General features: G+C 30.5%; 3 protein-coding genes across 6 annotated transcripts in view; 1 reads left to right on the plus strand and 2 right to left on the minus strand.

Moving 5' to 3' along the window:
• Positions 1–2,073, minus strand: part of LOC105107470 (extradiol ring-cleavage dioxygenase-like) — a 5,512-nt gene extending 3,439 nt beyond the window's left edge. For 3 of the 4 annotated variants that reach the window (XM_011001403.1, XM_011001405.1, XM_011001404.1), the window contains exons 1-2: positions 1,686–2,073; positions 282–395 (exon numbers count right to left, since the gene is read on the minus strand). In XM_011001403.1, coding sequence (XP_010999705.1) covers positions 282–395; positions 1,686–1,907 — 336 coding nt within the window. In that variant the 5' untranslated portion in view covers positions 1,908–2,073. Of the gene's footprint in view, positions 1–73; positions 192–281; positions 396–1,685 lie in introns of all 4 variants that reach the window. The other variant, XM_011001406.1, reaches the window with a different exon arrangement.
• LOC105107487 (probable disease resistance protein At4g27220) overlaps positions 1–14,588 on the minus strand; it is a 34,536-nt gene that overhangs the window by 9,703 nt on the left and 10,245 nt on the right. The gene's annotated exons all lie outside the window — the stretch shown is intronic.
• Positions 10,017–12,894, plus strand: LOC105107488 (uncharacterized). The gene is made up of 5 exons (XM_011001427.1): positions 10,017–10,026; positions 10,497–10,924; positions 11,625–11,654; positions 11,732–11,963; positions 12,207–12,894. The coding sequence occupies exons 1-5, from the start codon at positions 10,020–10,022 to the stop codon at positions 12,677–12,679; spliced, it is 1,170 nt and encodes a 389-aa protein (XP_010999729.1). The 5' UTR covers positions 10,017–10,019; the 3' UTR covers positions 12,680–12,894.

The following is a 14,588-nucleotide window of genomic DNA, read 5'->3' on the forward strand; positions in this document are numbered from 1 at the left end:
GTAGGGAAATCTTATCCGACCTCCTGTTACAATAATTAACAGTAAGAAGATTTACTTTTTTCATCTTACTTACAATTTCCTTTGTGCGAAATACATTTGAAAGCAAGTTGTGTTGATGCTAGATGAATGGAAATCCCAGAACTCTACCTCACCATTCTACTAATTGAGTAGAACATTTGCTCAATCAAAAACTGAAAACAGGATATAGGTACAACACACTGAGAAGTGAAGAGTAAGAGCATAAACTCAAAGGGTAATGGAAGAAAATGGCTATGTCATACCGAAGCTGCAGCACAGGTAATCATTGTCTGTTCAACAGCCACGGGAGCAAGAGCAGGTTCCACTGCTGATGTATGTGTAAGACAGGGCTCAAGATCAATGGTTCCAGCTCCTTTCTGAAATAAAAAAGAAATCAGAAATAACCATGATTGAAGGCATTTCTTGACTAGGATTTTGTAGGAAAAAGCAACAAAAAGAAAAGGCAGCAATAAATATTAGTGAAAAAGGTAGTAGCAATGTCGCTGTGACACCCTCAGACATTTCTGAAGGTTCTCAATAAATTTCAGAAAAATAGAGGCTAAAACTACAATTGAGAAATTTTTCCCACCACCTTCATGATGCAGCAACGCTCAGCACAGTAACCACAACCAATTCAGATCCCAAGGCACGTGAACGAACATTATTTCTCAGCATAGAGGTGTAGCCTAAGGCACGTGTCAAGGTCACAGTGTTAAAAGCCCACACAAGAAAAGCATAAATGGTAAGGACACACTTGTAGAAAGGCAATACTAGCAAGAAAAAGTTAAGAGCGTAAGTCATATAAGTTTATCATATAGCTATATACGATTAAAGGAAGTATTGTCATCTTGACCTTCGACAAAAGAGCACAGTTCAAGCATGTCGGGTTTTTTTATCTAGTTATCTTGTTTGGAGCGTGTCTTTGCATCCTTGTGATTCAGTTGTGCAAATATGGATATGGATTGTGCATGACATTTATCCCAGCAAAATCAATTATACAAGGCTAATCTCACACACCATTTCAAAGTTGGCTAGTCTTCAACCAAAACCCAAACTACTCAGACTACATATATGACATCATTATTTTCACAAACTTTCAACATGATTTTCATGCTTTTGTTGCTTAAAGTGTGTTTTCAGAGGTAAAGCACTTTCAACCGCATCATTAGTGCATCTTCTCCATTCGGTTTTATTTAGAGCAGAACCTCCTATGAGCTATTCTGTTCAGATCAATAATCGATTATAATTCTTAAGTAATAAATTGTCTTTACTTTCAAGACAAATCATAACATCTAAGAAATCATAGTAGATTAGATATTGTTTTCTTTTACAGAATCATCCTTCACTCATCAGCCATCATTCAAATGTAATTCTTGACGTAACAATCATTTCAGTTCAACAAATCAATAGTGGCTAGCTTCAAGGGTGCCTCCAAATCCCAGAAACTAATTATAGACACGGGCATGTTTAACCATTTAATCACAATTTAAACGGTAAAAAATCAATAAAAAGTTAATTAATCTCCCTAGCTATATGATCAATCATATGGTCTTAATTTCCAAAAGTACTCATCACAAGCTGAAATCAGATCACCCCGATAACAAAATAGTCAAAAGAATCAAAAAGCAAAACACTTTGAAGGAAAGAAAGAAATGATCATGGGGTACCTGGTACAAGGGCTTGGGGAAGTCATGAATGGTATCATTTCGATCAACAACACTAACGGTAGGTTCGGTCTCCCAGTGAACAGAAATAACAAGAATGGAACTCGGTTTCTCTTTGTACACACTTTGTTGCGATGATTTAAAGAATTGGCTTGCTGGTGCGGTTTCATCAATAGCAAGGGTTGGGGCTCCATGTGAGAGATAAAATGTTTCCATCAAAGCCATTTTTTTATTTCAGTAAAAAAAAATCAAGAAAACAAAGGTTGTAAACAAGACAGAGTCACCTTCTTTCAGTAAAAATAATTAGTTGCTGCAAAAGATCGCAAGCGGATATGACAAGTTGAGTTTTGGATTAAGAAATGTTAAAGGGCAGCATGACGGTGGACTGGTAATTTCCTTTGTGATTCTATTCTCTTTTATTCCTTGTGTTTAATTTGTGCTAATTTTCATTTGTGCAATTTGTGTGCGTTTGTTTATGCGATTTAGTCTAATTTTAAAGTATTTCTTAAGCTGTTTTTTTTAATTAAATTAATATTTTATATGTTATAAAAGTATACATTATAGGTGGTTGAGGATATCTAAATGTATTTCTATACATTTTTATTATTATATTCATTTATCATCATTAAATTCATTTCAAAATTTTTTAAAAAAATTTGAATCTATATATTCTTATGACATTTAAGTTTATAAGTGTTTATATATATGTATATATATATATATATATGCAACATTGTTGAGAAATAGCAGACAAATATATAACTATAAATTCACATGAAATAAAAGTGTTTTCTCTTCATCCCCTAATATTCATTGTTTTTATATATTTTATTTACTTTTTATTAATTATATTGTTTTATTATTGTATGTTTCTTGATAAATAGTTTTATAGTATTTTAAATGTTTTTAATAATTTTGATATATTGATATAAATTAATTTTAAAACATATTATTTTATGTGTTATAATGTTAACAATATTTTTATAAAAATAAATAGCATTTACTATCAAACAAATATTTAAGTGCATGTTTAAAGATTTGGATGTGACTTTAATTTTTAGTTGTAGTTATGATTTTTCAGTGTTTGATAATATTTTTAAAGCTAATATCACAACTCTTTTCTTATATTATTTTTTAAAAATTATAATTTATAGCTTTTTAAAAGCCATAATCACAACTTTATCAAAGAAAAGTGTTAAATACGACATCTCTAATCTAGTTTAATAATACACATAAAATAAATACAACTTGTAAATAGTTATAATTTTTTAATCTAATCGTTATGTTATTGTTATAAAACTCTGCTTGAATTGAATTTTATTTCTAACTAATTTTTTTTAACTAAAACAATATTGAGTTGATTTGTTTTCTTTAAAAAACATGCTTTTTTGTAAAAAAAAATAAAGAAATTAAAATTTAGGTTGACTTATCTACTCGATTCATTCACATCTAGAACTGAATTGAATTCGGTATTATAACTATGTTGTGTTCATCTTGAAATTTATGAATATCTATTTTTTGACTAATCCTAACATATTTGAGGTTATAAAGGTAAAATATGACTTACAGAGAATGAGAAAATTTATGAGTTATTGTTATTGGTTTGGTTCCAATGTAGCATGTTTTAGTGATAATTTTCTGCCCTTCCTCTAAGTTTATTGCTTCTAACATCTTTATAGCATTGGTTCTAATTTTCAACTTCTTCTTCAGAAACCCTTGCTAGTTCAAGACTAAAGACCTTTTTGCCTTTAAAACATGGAGAGACACATTGTCTAAAGGCCTTTAATTTCCTTTTATCATAGCCACCTCTTTTAGAATGGAGAATTTCAAAACCAAATATCAAGTGCTTATGGTTGCATTGATCTAACGCAAGAGAGGTCATTTTATTATGATTAGAGCTATATATGTTACCATAAAGGGTGTTTTTTTAAGGGTCAAACACTTAGAATAAGTGTGAAAACTTGAGAAATTATAATCCAAACAAAATAAATTAAATAAAAGAATTTTCAAGTATTTTGAAGACATATAATAGAATAAAAGAGTTATTGTTATGGTGTAATGAGGACAAAAAAAATAAAATAATGAGGATTAATGTGTGAATACAAGAAAAATCAGACAATAAAATATATTCTTCATCTTTGTACTTCATCTCCATCTTCAACATCACTTGGATTTTATGTCGAGACTTTGTGATAATGCATCATATAGATGAAGAAGTTGGTTAATGTCCAAATATCATAAGAGATATCAAGGTAAAATGGTGGTCTAAATTCAATAGAAATCAAAAGTGCTATCAAGTAGATTAAGAGTCTGTTTGGATGGGAGGTGTGGTGACTTTTTATCAAATATACAATACCTTTTATGCACAAACCACACCTCTAAAAGCTATAAAAACATGTTTTTTTAAAAAAAAACAAAAGCTATTTCTTATTCAAACACCCTCTAACCATAGCTACAATCTTTCCACAACCATCTTATATCATCATCCTTATCTCTTGCCCATTATACATTTTTAAAATAAAAAAGAAAAAGTCACCTTAACCTTACATCTTCTAGTTTTAAATCTGAATATAAAAAGAAATTTCAAGAAACTCTATCACATATTTCAAGTGTTTAAATGCATGGACAGTAAGTTCCTCTTCAAAGTGGATAGACCTTATGTGATTCAAGAAATGTACAGCAATGGATTAAGGATTAAGCTTATCAATCATAAGTTGAAAATAAAATATTATACTTGAAATTTGATTTAATTCTTAGTCTACATGAGCTAAAATCGTGAATAACATAATAAAAAAAATTAAAAAAAATATTTGAACTATATCATGACTTGATAAAGATATGTAAACATCATAGAAATTATTTTAAATATAATTGGATCACCCTTTAAAACTATCTTGATTTGTTTGATTATTCTCATAATGAAAAAAAAAACTTGATAACACAATCATGACATAAGAGAATAGGTAACAAGATTACAAGTCCAATGTTATTTAAAAAAAGAAGATCTAAAAACATATATGGATCAAAGGTGAAAAAGAAAAAGGATTATCTCGTGTTTGACAGGAGGTTATGAGTCAATAAACTTGATAATTTTTCGAGCTTCTTAACCGTTGAGAAACGATTCTTAAAAATCTACATCCATTGGGAAAGAGATTCTTGGTATCCATAACTAAAGAGTTTCTTGGTATCCATAACTATTGAAAGACGGATCTTCAAGATCCACAACCATTGATAATGGTTCACCAAAAGCCACAACAGTTGAGAAACAGTTCACAAACAATTCACACACCAGGTCTTGAAATTAACTATTAAGAACCAACTATCACCAAACACTATAGAAAATTTGAATCTTTTTTTTTTTTTTTGGTAAGTAGAAAATTTGAATCACCAAAGCGGTGATGTAGAACCTCGAATCAAAATGGTCAACCTATATGCAAGTTCCAAAAAAGTCTTATAAGAAAAAAAAGAAAAACACAAAAACCTACTACCCTAAAATATGCCTCTCAGCCGTTGCCCTTGTTTTTTTTCAGAAAAACAAAATCAAGTTGATGTTCTTGTTGTCCGCAAAGGTGGCAAGTTTAGTAGCGAAGTTTTCTGTGCTTTTGGTAATGTTCTCATTGTCCGCAAGCTGTGGCAAGAGATATGTTAAGGTTTTATATAAGTTAAAGATAAGATTACTGCAAGAAAATAGTGAATGAAGTGTTATAGTCTCGTTGTTCACCATGATGAAATATCTCCGGGCTAAATTTTTTTGGCGAGGGGAAAGGATGCAGCTGAATATACATAGGTTAGGTGTAGTTGGTGGGACCCTGTAGCTTTTGTGAGATTTAACATTACAGTATACGTTTTTCTCTTAATTTTAATTATTTTTCTATATTTAACTTTAGCAAATAAATAAACAATGAAACAAATATTGGGTATACTTTTTGATGAAAGAAAAATTATAATAACACAGCTAAACATGTTGTATATTTTTTGTTTTGAGTTTTATTATTTTTATCGTTTTGTTTTTGATGACATGAACCCCATTCTAATCCTAACCTCTCAAAATATACACAATATGTTATCAACCAGCTTTACTCGTGAAGTCGTGACTTTGAATGCTTGTCTTTGATGAAGCATATCACAATCTCTCATCTTAAGATGAGTTGTCCTCAGCTCTGATATTAAATCTAATAACCTAACCCAATATATTATATATTGTTCGTTTTAAATTTTAATATCCTCGTGATTTTGTTATTAATGACGCGAACCAAGAATTATAATGAAGAGATAAAAATAATAAAACGAATTCAATTAGTTATTTTATTTTAACAACAAATTATCACTAATTCAACAATCAACATGCTATTTACTTGAAAGAATCAAGTAATGCAAAAAAACAAAAACAAAGAGATAAAATAAATATATTTTAATTACCTTTAAATAGCGATTCTCCAAGTATATAATTACTAGTGTTGTTCGTTTAAGGTTTATGTGATTTGGTTGATAATTTTGGGGTTTGTTGCTTTAATTTGTGGATGAGTAATTATATTTGCATATGAACACATTAAGGTAGATTATGAATAATTAGTAGATGATTCTGAATAATTGATATGCATATATGTATGTATGTTTATTTATTTTGCGTAAAACCTTAGAAATGTTTGATCGAAAATAGTGAATAATTAAAGAATTAAATTGAAAGAATCATGTTAAAATGCTGGAAAATTTGTTTAGATGCTGAAGATATAAAATTTCAGTTTAGTTCATGAATTTTGAAAAATTACGATTTCTCCCATGAATTTCAAAAAATTACAGTTTAGTTACTGACATAATGTGTGCATGAGTTGCATGCAATTTTAGATTGATTCTCTAATTAATATTAGAGACATGATTAGTTGATAAATCTTGAATATATATAAGAACGAATTGCTTTCCTGTTTATCTCTTTATTCTCCTATTTTGTTTCCTAATGTTTAGGAGTAATTGTAATTTGTATCTATGTATTGCCTCCTGTCGGAGAAGAATAACACATTGAAGTATTCTACATAAACTCTATTGTTTACACATAAATAACAGTTTTTAAATAAATTTGATAGAAAATTGAGTTTTATTTGTAAGTGCTATCAATTTTTTTTATGATTTTCTTGGCAACACAGATAATTTATCTTGTTGGGTTTGATTAATTTTTTTATTAAAATAAATTTAGAAAAGAAAAACACATAAAATTAAAGTAAAAGGCAACACATAAAATTTATTGAATAAAAAATACAATGTTGTACATATAAAAAACTTTATAAAAAAATTAATATTAAAAAATTTAATTTATATAAAATTAAAAAAAAATGTGGGAGGATCATACCTACCATTTAAAGAACTAAATAAAAAAAAATTGTGGGAGGATCATACCTACCATTTAAAGAACTAAATATCATTAAAACAATTATCACAAATTAATTAAAACATAAATTCAATATATATATATTTTTTAAAATCAACAAATATAAAAATAAAATTATATAAAAAATACCAGGCTAAGTGCTAATGGGCCTCTACATGTCTAGCACTTTATCCAATCAAGTAATGGCTAGTCTGAGTGTATATTTTTTTTAAGTTTAACGAGACAAAAAGAAAATGTTATTTATTCATCCTTAAAATTTGGCATTGTGGTAACCAAAAAAACAATATTCTTTTTTTAGAAAACACTTCTGTTCATCTCTAAAATCTTGTATTATGCTGACCAAAAAAATTAAAGTTTTTTTTTTTAATTTAAAAACTCATTTCAACATTTTTTTTTGTCCAAAACACCTGGGAAACATCCCTAGAGACTAGAGATAATTATTTTCGATTTAATTTGATTTTTATCTAAAAATTAACCGAACCAATTTTTTTATAAAAAATTAAAATTGAATCAAAATTGGTTCAAATCGATCAGCTTTGGTTCGGTTATTTTAGAGCAAAAACCAAAACCCAATTGATTTGGTTTTTTCAATTTGAATTATTTTTTTGTTTGACTTGGTCTTTTCCTGATTTAGTTTGGTTTGGTTTTTCAGTTTTAGGTTTATGAAACCGAATCAATCAGTTATTTTAATTATTCTAATCAGTTTTTTTTAAGGTTTGTTTTTTTTAGTTTTTTTTAGTTTTCTCGATTTTATTGGTTTTGTTTTTTGGTTTTTTTCCTCACCTCTACTAGAGACCTTATTAAATCAATTTGTGGAAAAAAAAGGAGCAAAAATCCACTGCAAAACTCAAAATCCACTCGAAGCAAAAAAAATAAAATCTCAAGCTTAAATCATAGTTATTAAACATGGACTGGCCCAACAAGTCGACCTGGGACCTGATTGACCCGATAACTGAATCGGTCTAGGTTTGCCAAAAGACTGGCTGGTGCAACGACCTAGCCAAGCTATGTAAGATTTAAAATTCATTAGTATATATATTTTATATTTCCAAGAAAAAAATTATGTTTTTTCAATGTGGAATGAAAAAATCTTTTAGTTTAAATACTTCAACTTAAAAAGATAATATAATATTTTTTTCAATGTGAGATTTGAAGTCATTTTGTATATAACTATACATACTCTAGTTTCAAAAAAAATTATTTTTTCAATGTAGGATTTGAAACCCATTACTATATATATTTAATGTTCACAAGAAAAAAAAATATTTTTTCAATATGTGATTGAAACTTATTAGTATATATGTTTTATGTTCTTAAGAAAAAAAATGTATTTTTTCACTGTAGGATAAAAATCTTTTTTAATTTAAATAATTCAATTTAAAAGCTTAACATAACAACTTTATAATATGGAATAATTTTTTTTAAAAAAATATTTTCTTAAACTTTATTATTTATAATATATAAGTATATATTTACATGGATTTTTTTTTAATTTTTTTATATGAAATATTAATTTTTTTAAAATTTTTTCAGGTTAACCCATGAAACCCGGAACCCGATCTCTTGACCGGGTCAACCCCCGAGACTTATTTAATAACTATGATTTAAATATGATTTTTTAAGTATTTTAAGGTAAAAAAAACATTTAATTTTAATTCACCTCTTCGTATGAAATTATTTGACAAAAACATGTTATGGTCAATTTCGTCACAAATGGAAACGTACTCTCTGTAATCTAGAATCTAGCGACGTCCTTTCTCTTCTCCAACCAAAAAAACTGAAGAATGGGAAGAATGAAGTGCGATACCACAATTGAAATTTGCAAGATGTAAAATAGGAAACTCAAATGAATGCTTAATAAAAATTTTTAATTTGCCACCTATGTTACCCGCTATTTTCACTTCAGTCCACTTTCTTTTAATTCAACCATTCCGTAAACAAAAACATGCAATTAGGCTCTAATTTGATTTTAAAAGGGCTTAATTTTGCAAAAATAAAGTTAGAGAATTAAATTAATTTTTTTTAAATTACACTATTGTAATCACAGTAAAATATAAGAGCATAAATAGTATTTTGTGAAAAATAAAAGCACCACCCATCCGAGAGTGATGTATAATATAATGTTCTTTTCCTATGTTTTTTTTTTTTTTCATATCTTGGGTGTTGAGTTGATAATCTTGGAGAGAAAGAAAGAAATCAGAACATATTGGTCTCCTCACGACCCTCACACAGTCATAATAATCGCTCTCCCTTCAACTAGATCAGCGATAACTTCTCTTCCATACCCCCAACCACCATCGAGGCAGTCAAAGCTTCCCACATTAGCCAAAACATATTCTTCTCTCTAAAACCGTAACACCTCCATGACTCTATCTCCTCCCACCATAGCAAGTTAGCAAACGTGTTTGAGAATATAGCAATTATGTTTTAAAACATTTTTTATTTGAAAATATATTAAAATAATAATTTTTTATTTTATCTAAAATTATTTTTAAATCAAAATAATCCAAAAATATAACAAAATAATTTGAAATAAAAAATAAAAAATTTAAAAATATTTTTAAAACGTAAATCCTGAATAATAGACCTCTTTCTCCTTCCAGGAAAGCATCCACCCAAAAGAAAAAAAGAGAAAACAAATTATAATAAATATTGAATAATTTAAATAATTGTCAGAGAAGCAATCCAAATGTTTTTTGAAAACAATTCTGCTTGTTTTGAAGAAATAAAACGCTAGCACAAATCCTTGTGCATTCTTTGTCGTATATGCAACTATTACTCACCACTATGCAAATTGTCCTCAATGCAATCATTACTCTCTTACTGATTTTTTAAAATCATCATGCGATCGTATGTGTTATTTTTATTTAGATTTTATAATTTTAATTTAATTTTTAAATTAATTTAATTATAATATAAATAATTTTATTTATTATTTTACTTTCTTGGATGAGATGCAAGGTGTTGATCAACAAATTTACTTTCTTGCCTTGGATTTATTTGAGAAACCCATTGCCAGGGAGATATTTATCGCTCTAAAGAGTGAGAAAAGGTTGCCATGGTTGAAGGGAAAGTGCAGTGCTACCCCTAGTTGAATTAGGTTTGATTGACCACTTTTTATTTTGTATTTTCCATGGTTACTAATTATGGTTGTGCTATGTACGGACAAAGTACTCTGAAGAAACCCCATACAAAACTAGTTTGACTTCATGATTGATGGCTGTTTTGTCAGTTTAATTTTCTTAAATGATAGATAACCGTGAATTTACGGTTAATTTGGCTGCATGATGTGGTCTCTAGGGCTGCTTGCTTGTCTTTGAAGGTCAATATGCAAAGTAGAAATACATTCAAGAGAAATTACTTTTATTTATCTATATGTTTAACCTCTTGCATTGTGTTGTCTATTCTCCATTTTAATCCAATTTCTACAGATACATTGGCTAGTATGGAAGACTTCGACTTAGAATTGGACAATATGGAATTAGTTGCGGCCGCTGCCGGCTATTACTATTATAACAGTATAACTCGGCAACCTCGACATGGTTCGTCGCCTTATGGAAGTAGTTTTATGTCTGAAGTGCTGGATGGCCCTGATGATGGATGCCGGGAAATGTTTCGGATGGATAAACATGTATTCCACAATCTATGTGGCATTCTCAGACAAAGAGGCATGCTTCGTGATACTGCAGGTGTTATGATAGAGGAGCAGCTGGCTATTTTCTTGAACATTATTGGTCATTACGAGCGTAACAGAGTTATCCAGGAAAGGTTAAGCCGGCATTTCAATAATGTGTTGAAGGCAATCAAGTCACTTTCACGTGAGTTTCTACAGCCACCACTCCTCCAGAAATTCTGTCCAGTAATAGATTCTTGTTGTGTATGGTCCCACACCATGTAATGGTGGGACCACCACATTAAATGTCATGTGATGGCTATATCTCTTGGTGTTAATATTAACGTGGTTCGGGTACTGTAGCGGCAGATTTGAAATTAGAAGAGAGGAGAAGAAAATTAAGAGAGAAAAAGAGAAGAAGAGGCAGCAGAGCAGCCTGTGCTCTTTCTTCGATTTTCAGCTCGTTCACCGTTGGATCGGGCTGAAATGTTGACAGCAGCTTCTAGACATGTTGATCTTCATTCTGGACGGTTGGATCGAAGATTGGTGGTGTGGAAGCTAACCGTTTTGATAGAAAACGGGGCTGTCAGTTTTGTGAGTTTTTCTCAAATAATTCTCCTTTAATCTTGTTGTAATCCGAGAATAAGTTGTTCTTGATGATATATATGTTGTATCCCTTAGTTAAATCTGAGGAAGAATAATTATGAACCCATTATTTCTTGATAGTGGAAGTTTTTAGATGGACTACGGTCCCGTGGTTTTTCCCGCATCGGGTTTTCCACGTTAAAAATCTTGGTGTTGATTTTGTGATTATTTGCATTATTTTTCATCATTGTTTGATTCTGTTTTACTGCACAAAGAGGGAAAGAATTGGGACTTGTGAATTGTAATTGTAATTGTATTCCGCTGAATTGATCCGGATAAATTGGTGTCCGGTTGTTCCGAGTTTTCCCAACAATTCTATCCATATTTCAAGGTATATCTCTGCAAAACTATTCTATATCTTTTGTGATGCATTATTTTATGCCACTTACTTGATTTCTTTTTGTTCAGGATTGTATCGGTGTCATAGATGCTATGCATGTTCCTGCACATCTTTCAGCCAAGGACCAATCACGATTTCGTAATAAGAAAGGTGTTTTGTCACAAAATGTTTTGGCTGCTTGTACATTTGACTTGCAGTTCATATTTATTTATCCGGGTTGGGAAGGCTCTGCTGCAGATTCTCGTGTATTAAGAGCAGTCCTTGATGATCCAGATCAGAATTTCCCTATCATACCTGAAGGTTCCCTCCCTCTCTCTCTCTCACACACTCCCTCTCTCACATGCTCACATAACACAAACTTGCGGTAGTTTGTAGCTTTACCCAGAATTGAGGTCTCTCTGTATTCCATGTCTAATTTGCACGCACAAACCATGTTCATCTATAATTGCATTCGCGCACACACAAGCCCTCTCTTTCAAACTTGGAGCTTCTGTTTTCTCTAGCTTTTTTCTTGGGTTGCTTACCCACTCCGTTATTTGACAGGAAAATACTACATAGTTGACACAGGATACTCAAATCTGGAAGGATTTATTGCTCCGTACCCAGGAGTTCGCTATCACCTTCATGAATTTAGAGGTGCCAATCAGCTGCCCAGAAATCCGCAGGAACTATTTAATCACCGACATTCTTCCCTTAGAAACACCATTCAGGTGTCTTTCGATGTGCTGAAAACGCGATTTCCTATTCTTAACGTTGCCCCTCAATATGGATTTCATGTCCAAAGGGACATAGTTATTGCTGCATGCGTGTTACATAATTACATCAGGCGCGAAGGGAAAGATGATTGGTTGTTTGCTAATGTTGATGGAGCGGCTGTGGCAGAATTGCCAGATATTGATGACGAGTCTGGTATACAGCTGGCTTCCTCCATTCAGGATCACATGGCTTTCTCATTACGAGAATCGATTATGGGGGCAATGTGGAATGACTTCATAAACAAATGGGATCAATGGTGATTGGTGTTGGCTCACTCTCCTAGTCTGTGAAGATGCTGTATAGACTTAGGCAACTAATTTTGACGCTTGATAGGTGTAGTTTTGCTGAGTAATGTAACTTTCATGTGCTGAACTTGTATAAAGTTTGAATGGATAATCTGTTGCTTAGCTTCTGTACCATTTGCATGCAGAAAATGCATTATTATTTGTAGTGAAAACAGTTTTAAAATCACAAATCAATTGGCAATTAGAAAAATACAAAAGAACAATTGCAATCATATAAGAGCATAAACATTTTTCCATGTTTGTTTTCTGAAAATATTTTCCTGTTTCGTAGAATATTTTATAATAGGAAAATTAATCAACAAAATATTTTATGAGCAATAATATACTTATAATATTTTTAAATCATTTCAACCGTCATCTCCTTTTGTATTGTTGTCTTGCTAGCACAATTTCCTTCTCACCACCACCTCTTCCTCTGCATCTTTTTTTTCACTATCACTGCAACTATTTTATCACCATTTCCTCCACATCACCACCATCTATTTTATCACCATTTCCTCCACATCACCACCATTAAAAAACATGTTGTTACTTAATTTTGGACCCCACGTACTAAAAATGATATATACCTGTTTTGAACCAAGTGTGGGAGTGTATCTCATGTTTGCTAGAAAATTAACAAAAAAAAAAAAGTTTTGTAAAACTCCAATGGGTATTGACCAATATTTCAAAAAACATAAAAATTTTATTTTGAAGGGGATTCATTTATTATTCACCGCTAATATTTGGATAAAGAAATCCTTAAAGGACAAATATCCAAAATATTATTGAGAATAATTTGTTATTATTCATTGTTAATATTTGGATAAAGAAACCCAGAGTGAAAAATATCCAAAATAATTCTCTAAAAATAATAAATCCGCACACATCCTTGAAAGAAACCTTGATTATAATCAAGGACATTTCAATATTTTTTACTCCATGGTTTACGAGCCGTGAGAGTATAAAACACTAAGACAAAAAAAAAATTGATTTTTAAAGCACTCTAGATTTCTAATTTTTATCCCTCCTCCCTGTGATTTACGAGTCGCTAACTCTGGAAATACCAAAGGAAAAATGAGCTTGTAAAGCACATTGAATCTCCTTGGATTTCTTTCTTAATAAATTTAGTTAGAATCAAATCAAGAAAAACTGATGGGATTAGAAAACATTAATACCATAACAATTATAAGACCAACCAAACACCAAGCAGCTTATCTTAGGTAGGGCGTACTAGGGGTGCTAACATCTTTCCTTTACACAACCAGTTCTTTGCTTTAGAATCTCTGAAAGACTAGTTAGATTTCCTAGTGACCATAATACTAGGTGACGACTCCTTTTACACAAACATAAAACTAAAAGACCCCGAAATTAATCCATAGTCGCCGCAATGCCGCGCTTCGCTTGCGAGGGTGCGACATTACATATAAAATATTTTTTAAACTAAACATTTAAAATATTTTGCACAAGACAATACACATTCACAAAGTATTTTCAAGGCTACACAAGCTTATTTGGGAGTGGAGTTACGGTTACTTTTTAAAGTATTTTTTATTAAAAAATATATCAAAATAATATTTTTTTTATTTTTAAAAATCATTTTTGATATTAGCGCATCAAAATGATCTAAAAATACTAAAAAAATATTAATTTAAACAAAGAAAGAAATAAAAAAAATTTAAAACTTTTTAAAAATATCTTTAAAACACAAAAAACAGGCATTACTTTTTGGACTTTCGGTACTGGCCCCTCTTGTAACAAAATACACCACACAGTGCTAAACATTTTTGTCTATAAATTTCAGTTATATCAGTTGAACTTGTAACGAACTCTCCCGCGTTTTCCCTTAACTATCTCTCTCTAAAAATCATGGCTCCCCCCCCCC

The sequence above is a fragment of the Populus euphratica genome, unplaced genomic scaffold (genome assembly GCF_000495115.2).
Source record: "Populus euphratica unplaced genomic scaffold, PopEup_1.0 scaffold161.1, whole genome shotgun sequence".
Classification (NCBI taxonomy): Eukaryota; Viridiplantae; Streptophyta; class Magnoliopsida; order Malpighiales; family Salicaceae; genus Populus; species Populus euphratica.

Excerpts from the sequence above, each read along its gene's own strand:
- LOC105107488 (XM_011001427.1), top strand. Across the intron at positions 10,925-11,624 it reads TCCTCCAGAAATTCTGTCCA|TTTTCCCAACAATTCTATCC; the intron begins GTAATAGATTCT and ends GGTTGTTCCGAG. Across the intron at positions 11,655-11,731 it reads AATTCTATCCATATTTCAAG|GATTGTATCGGTGTCATAGA; the intron begins GTATATCTCTGC and ends CTTTTTGTTCAG.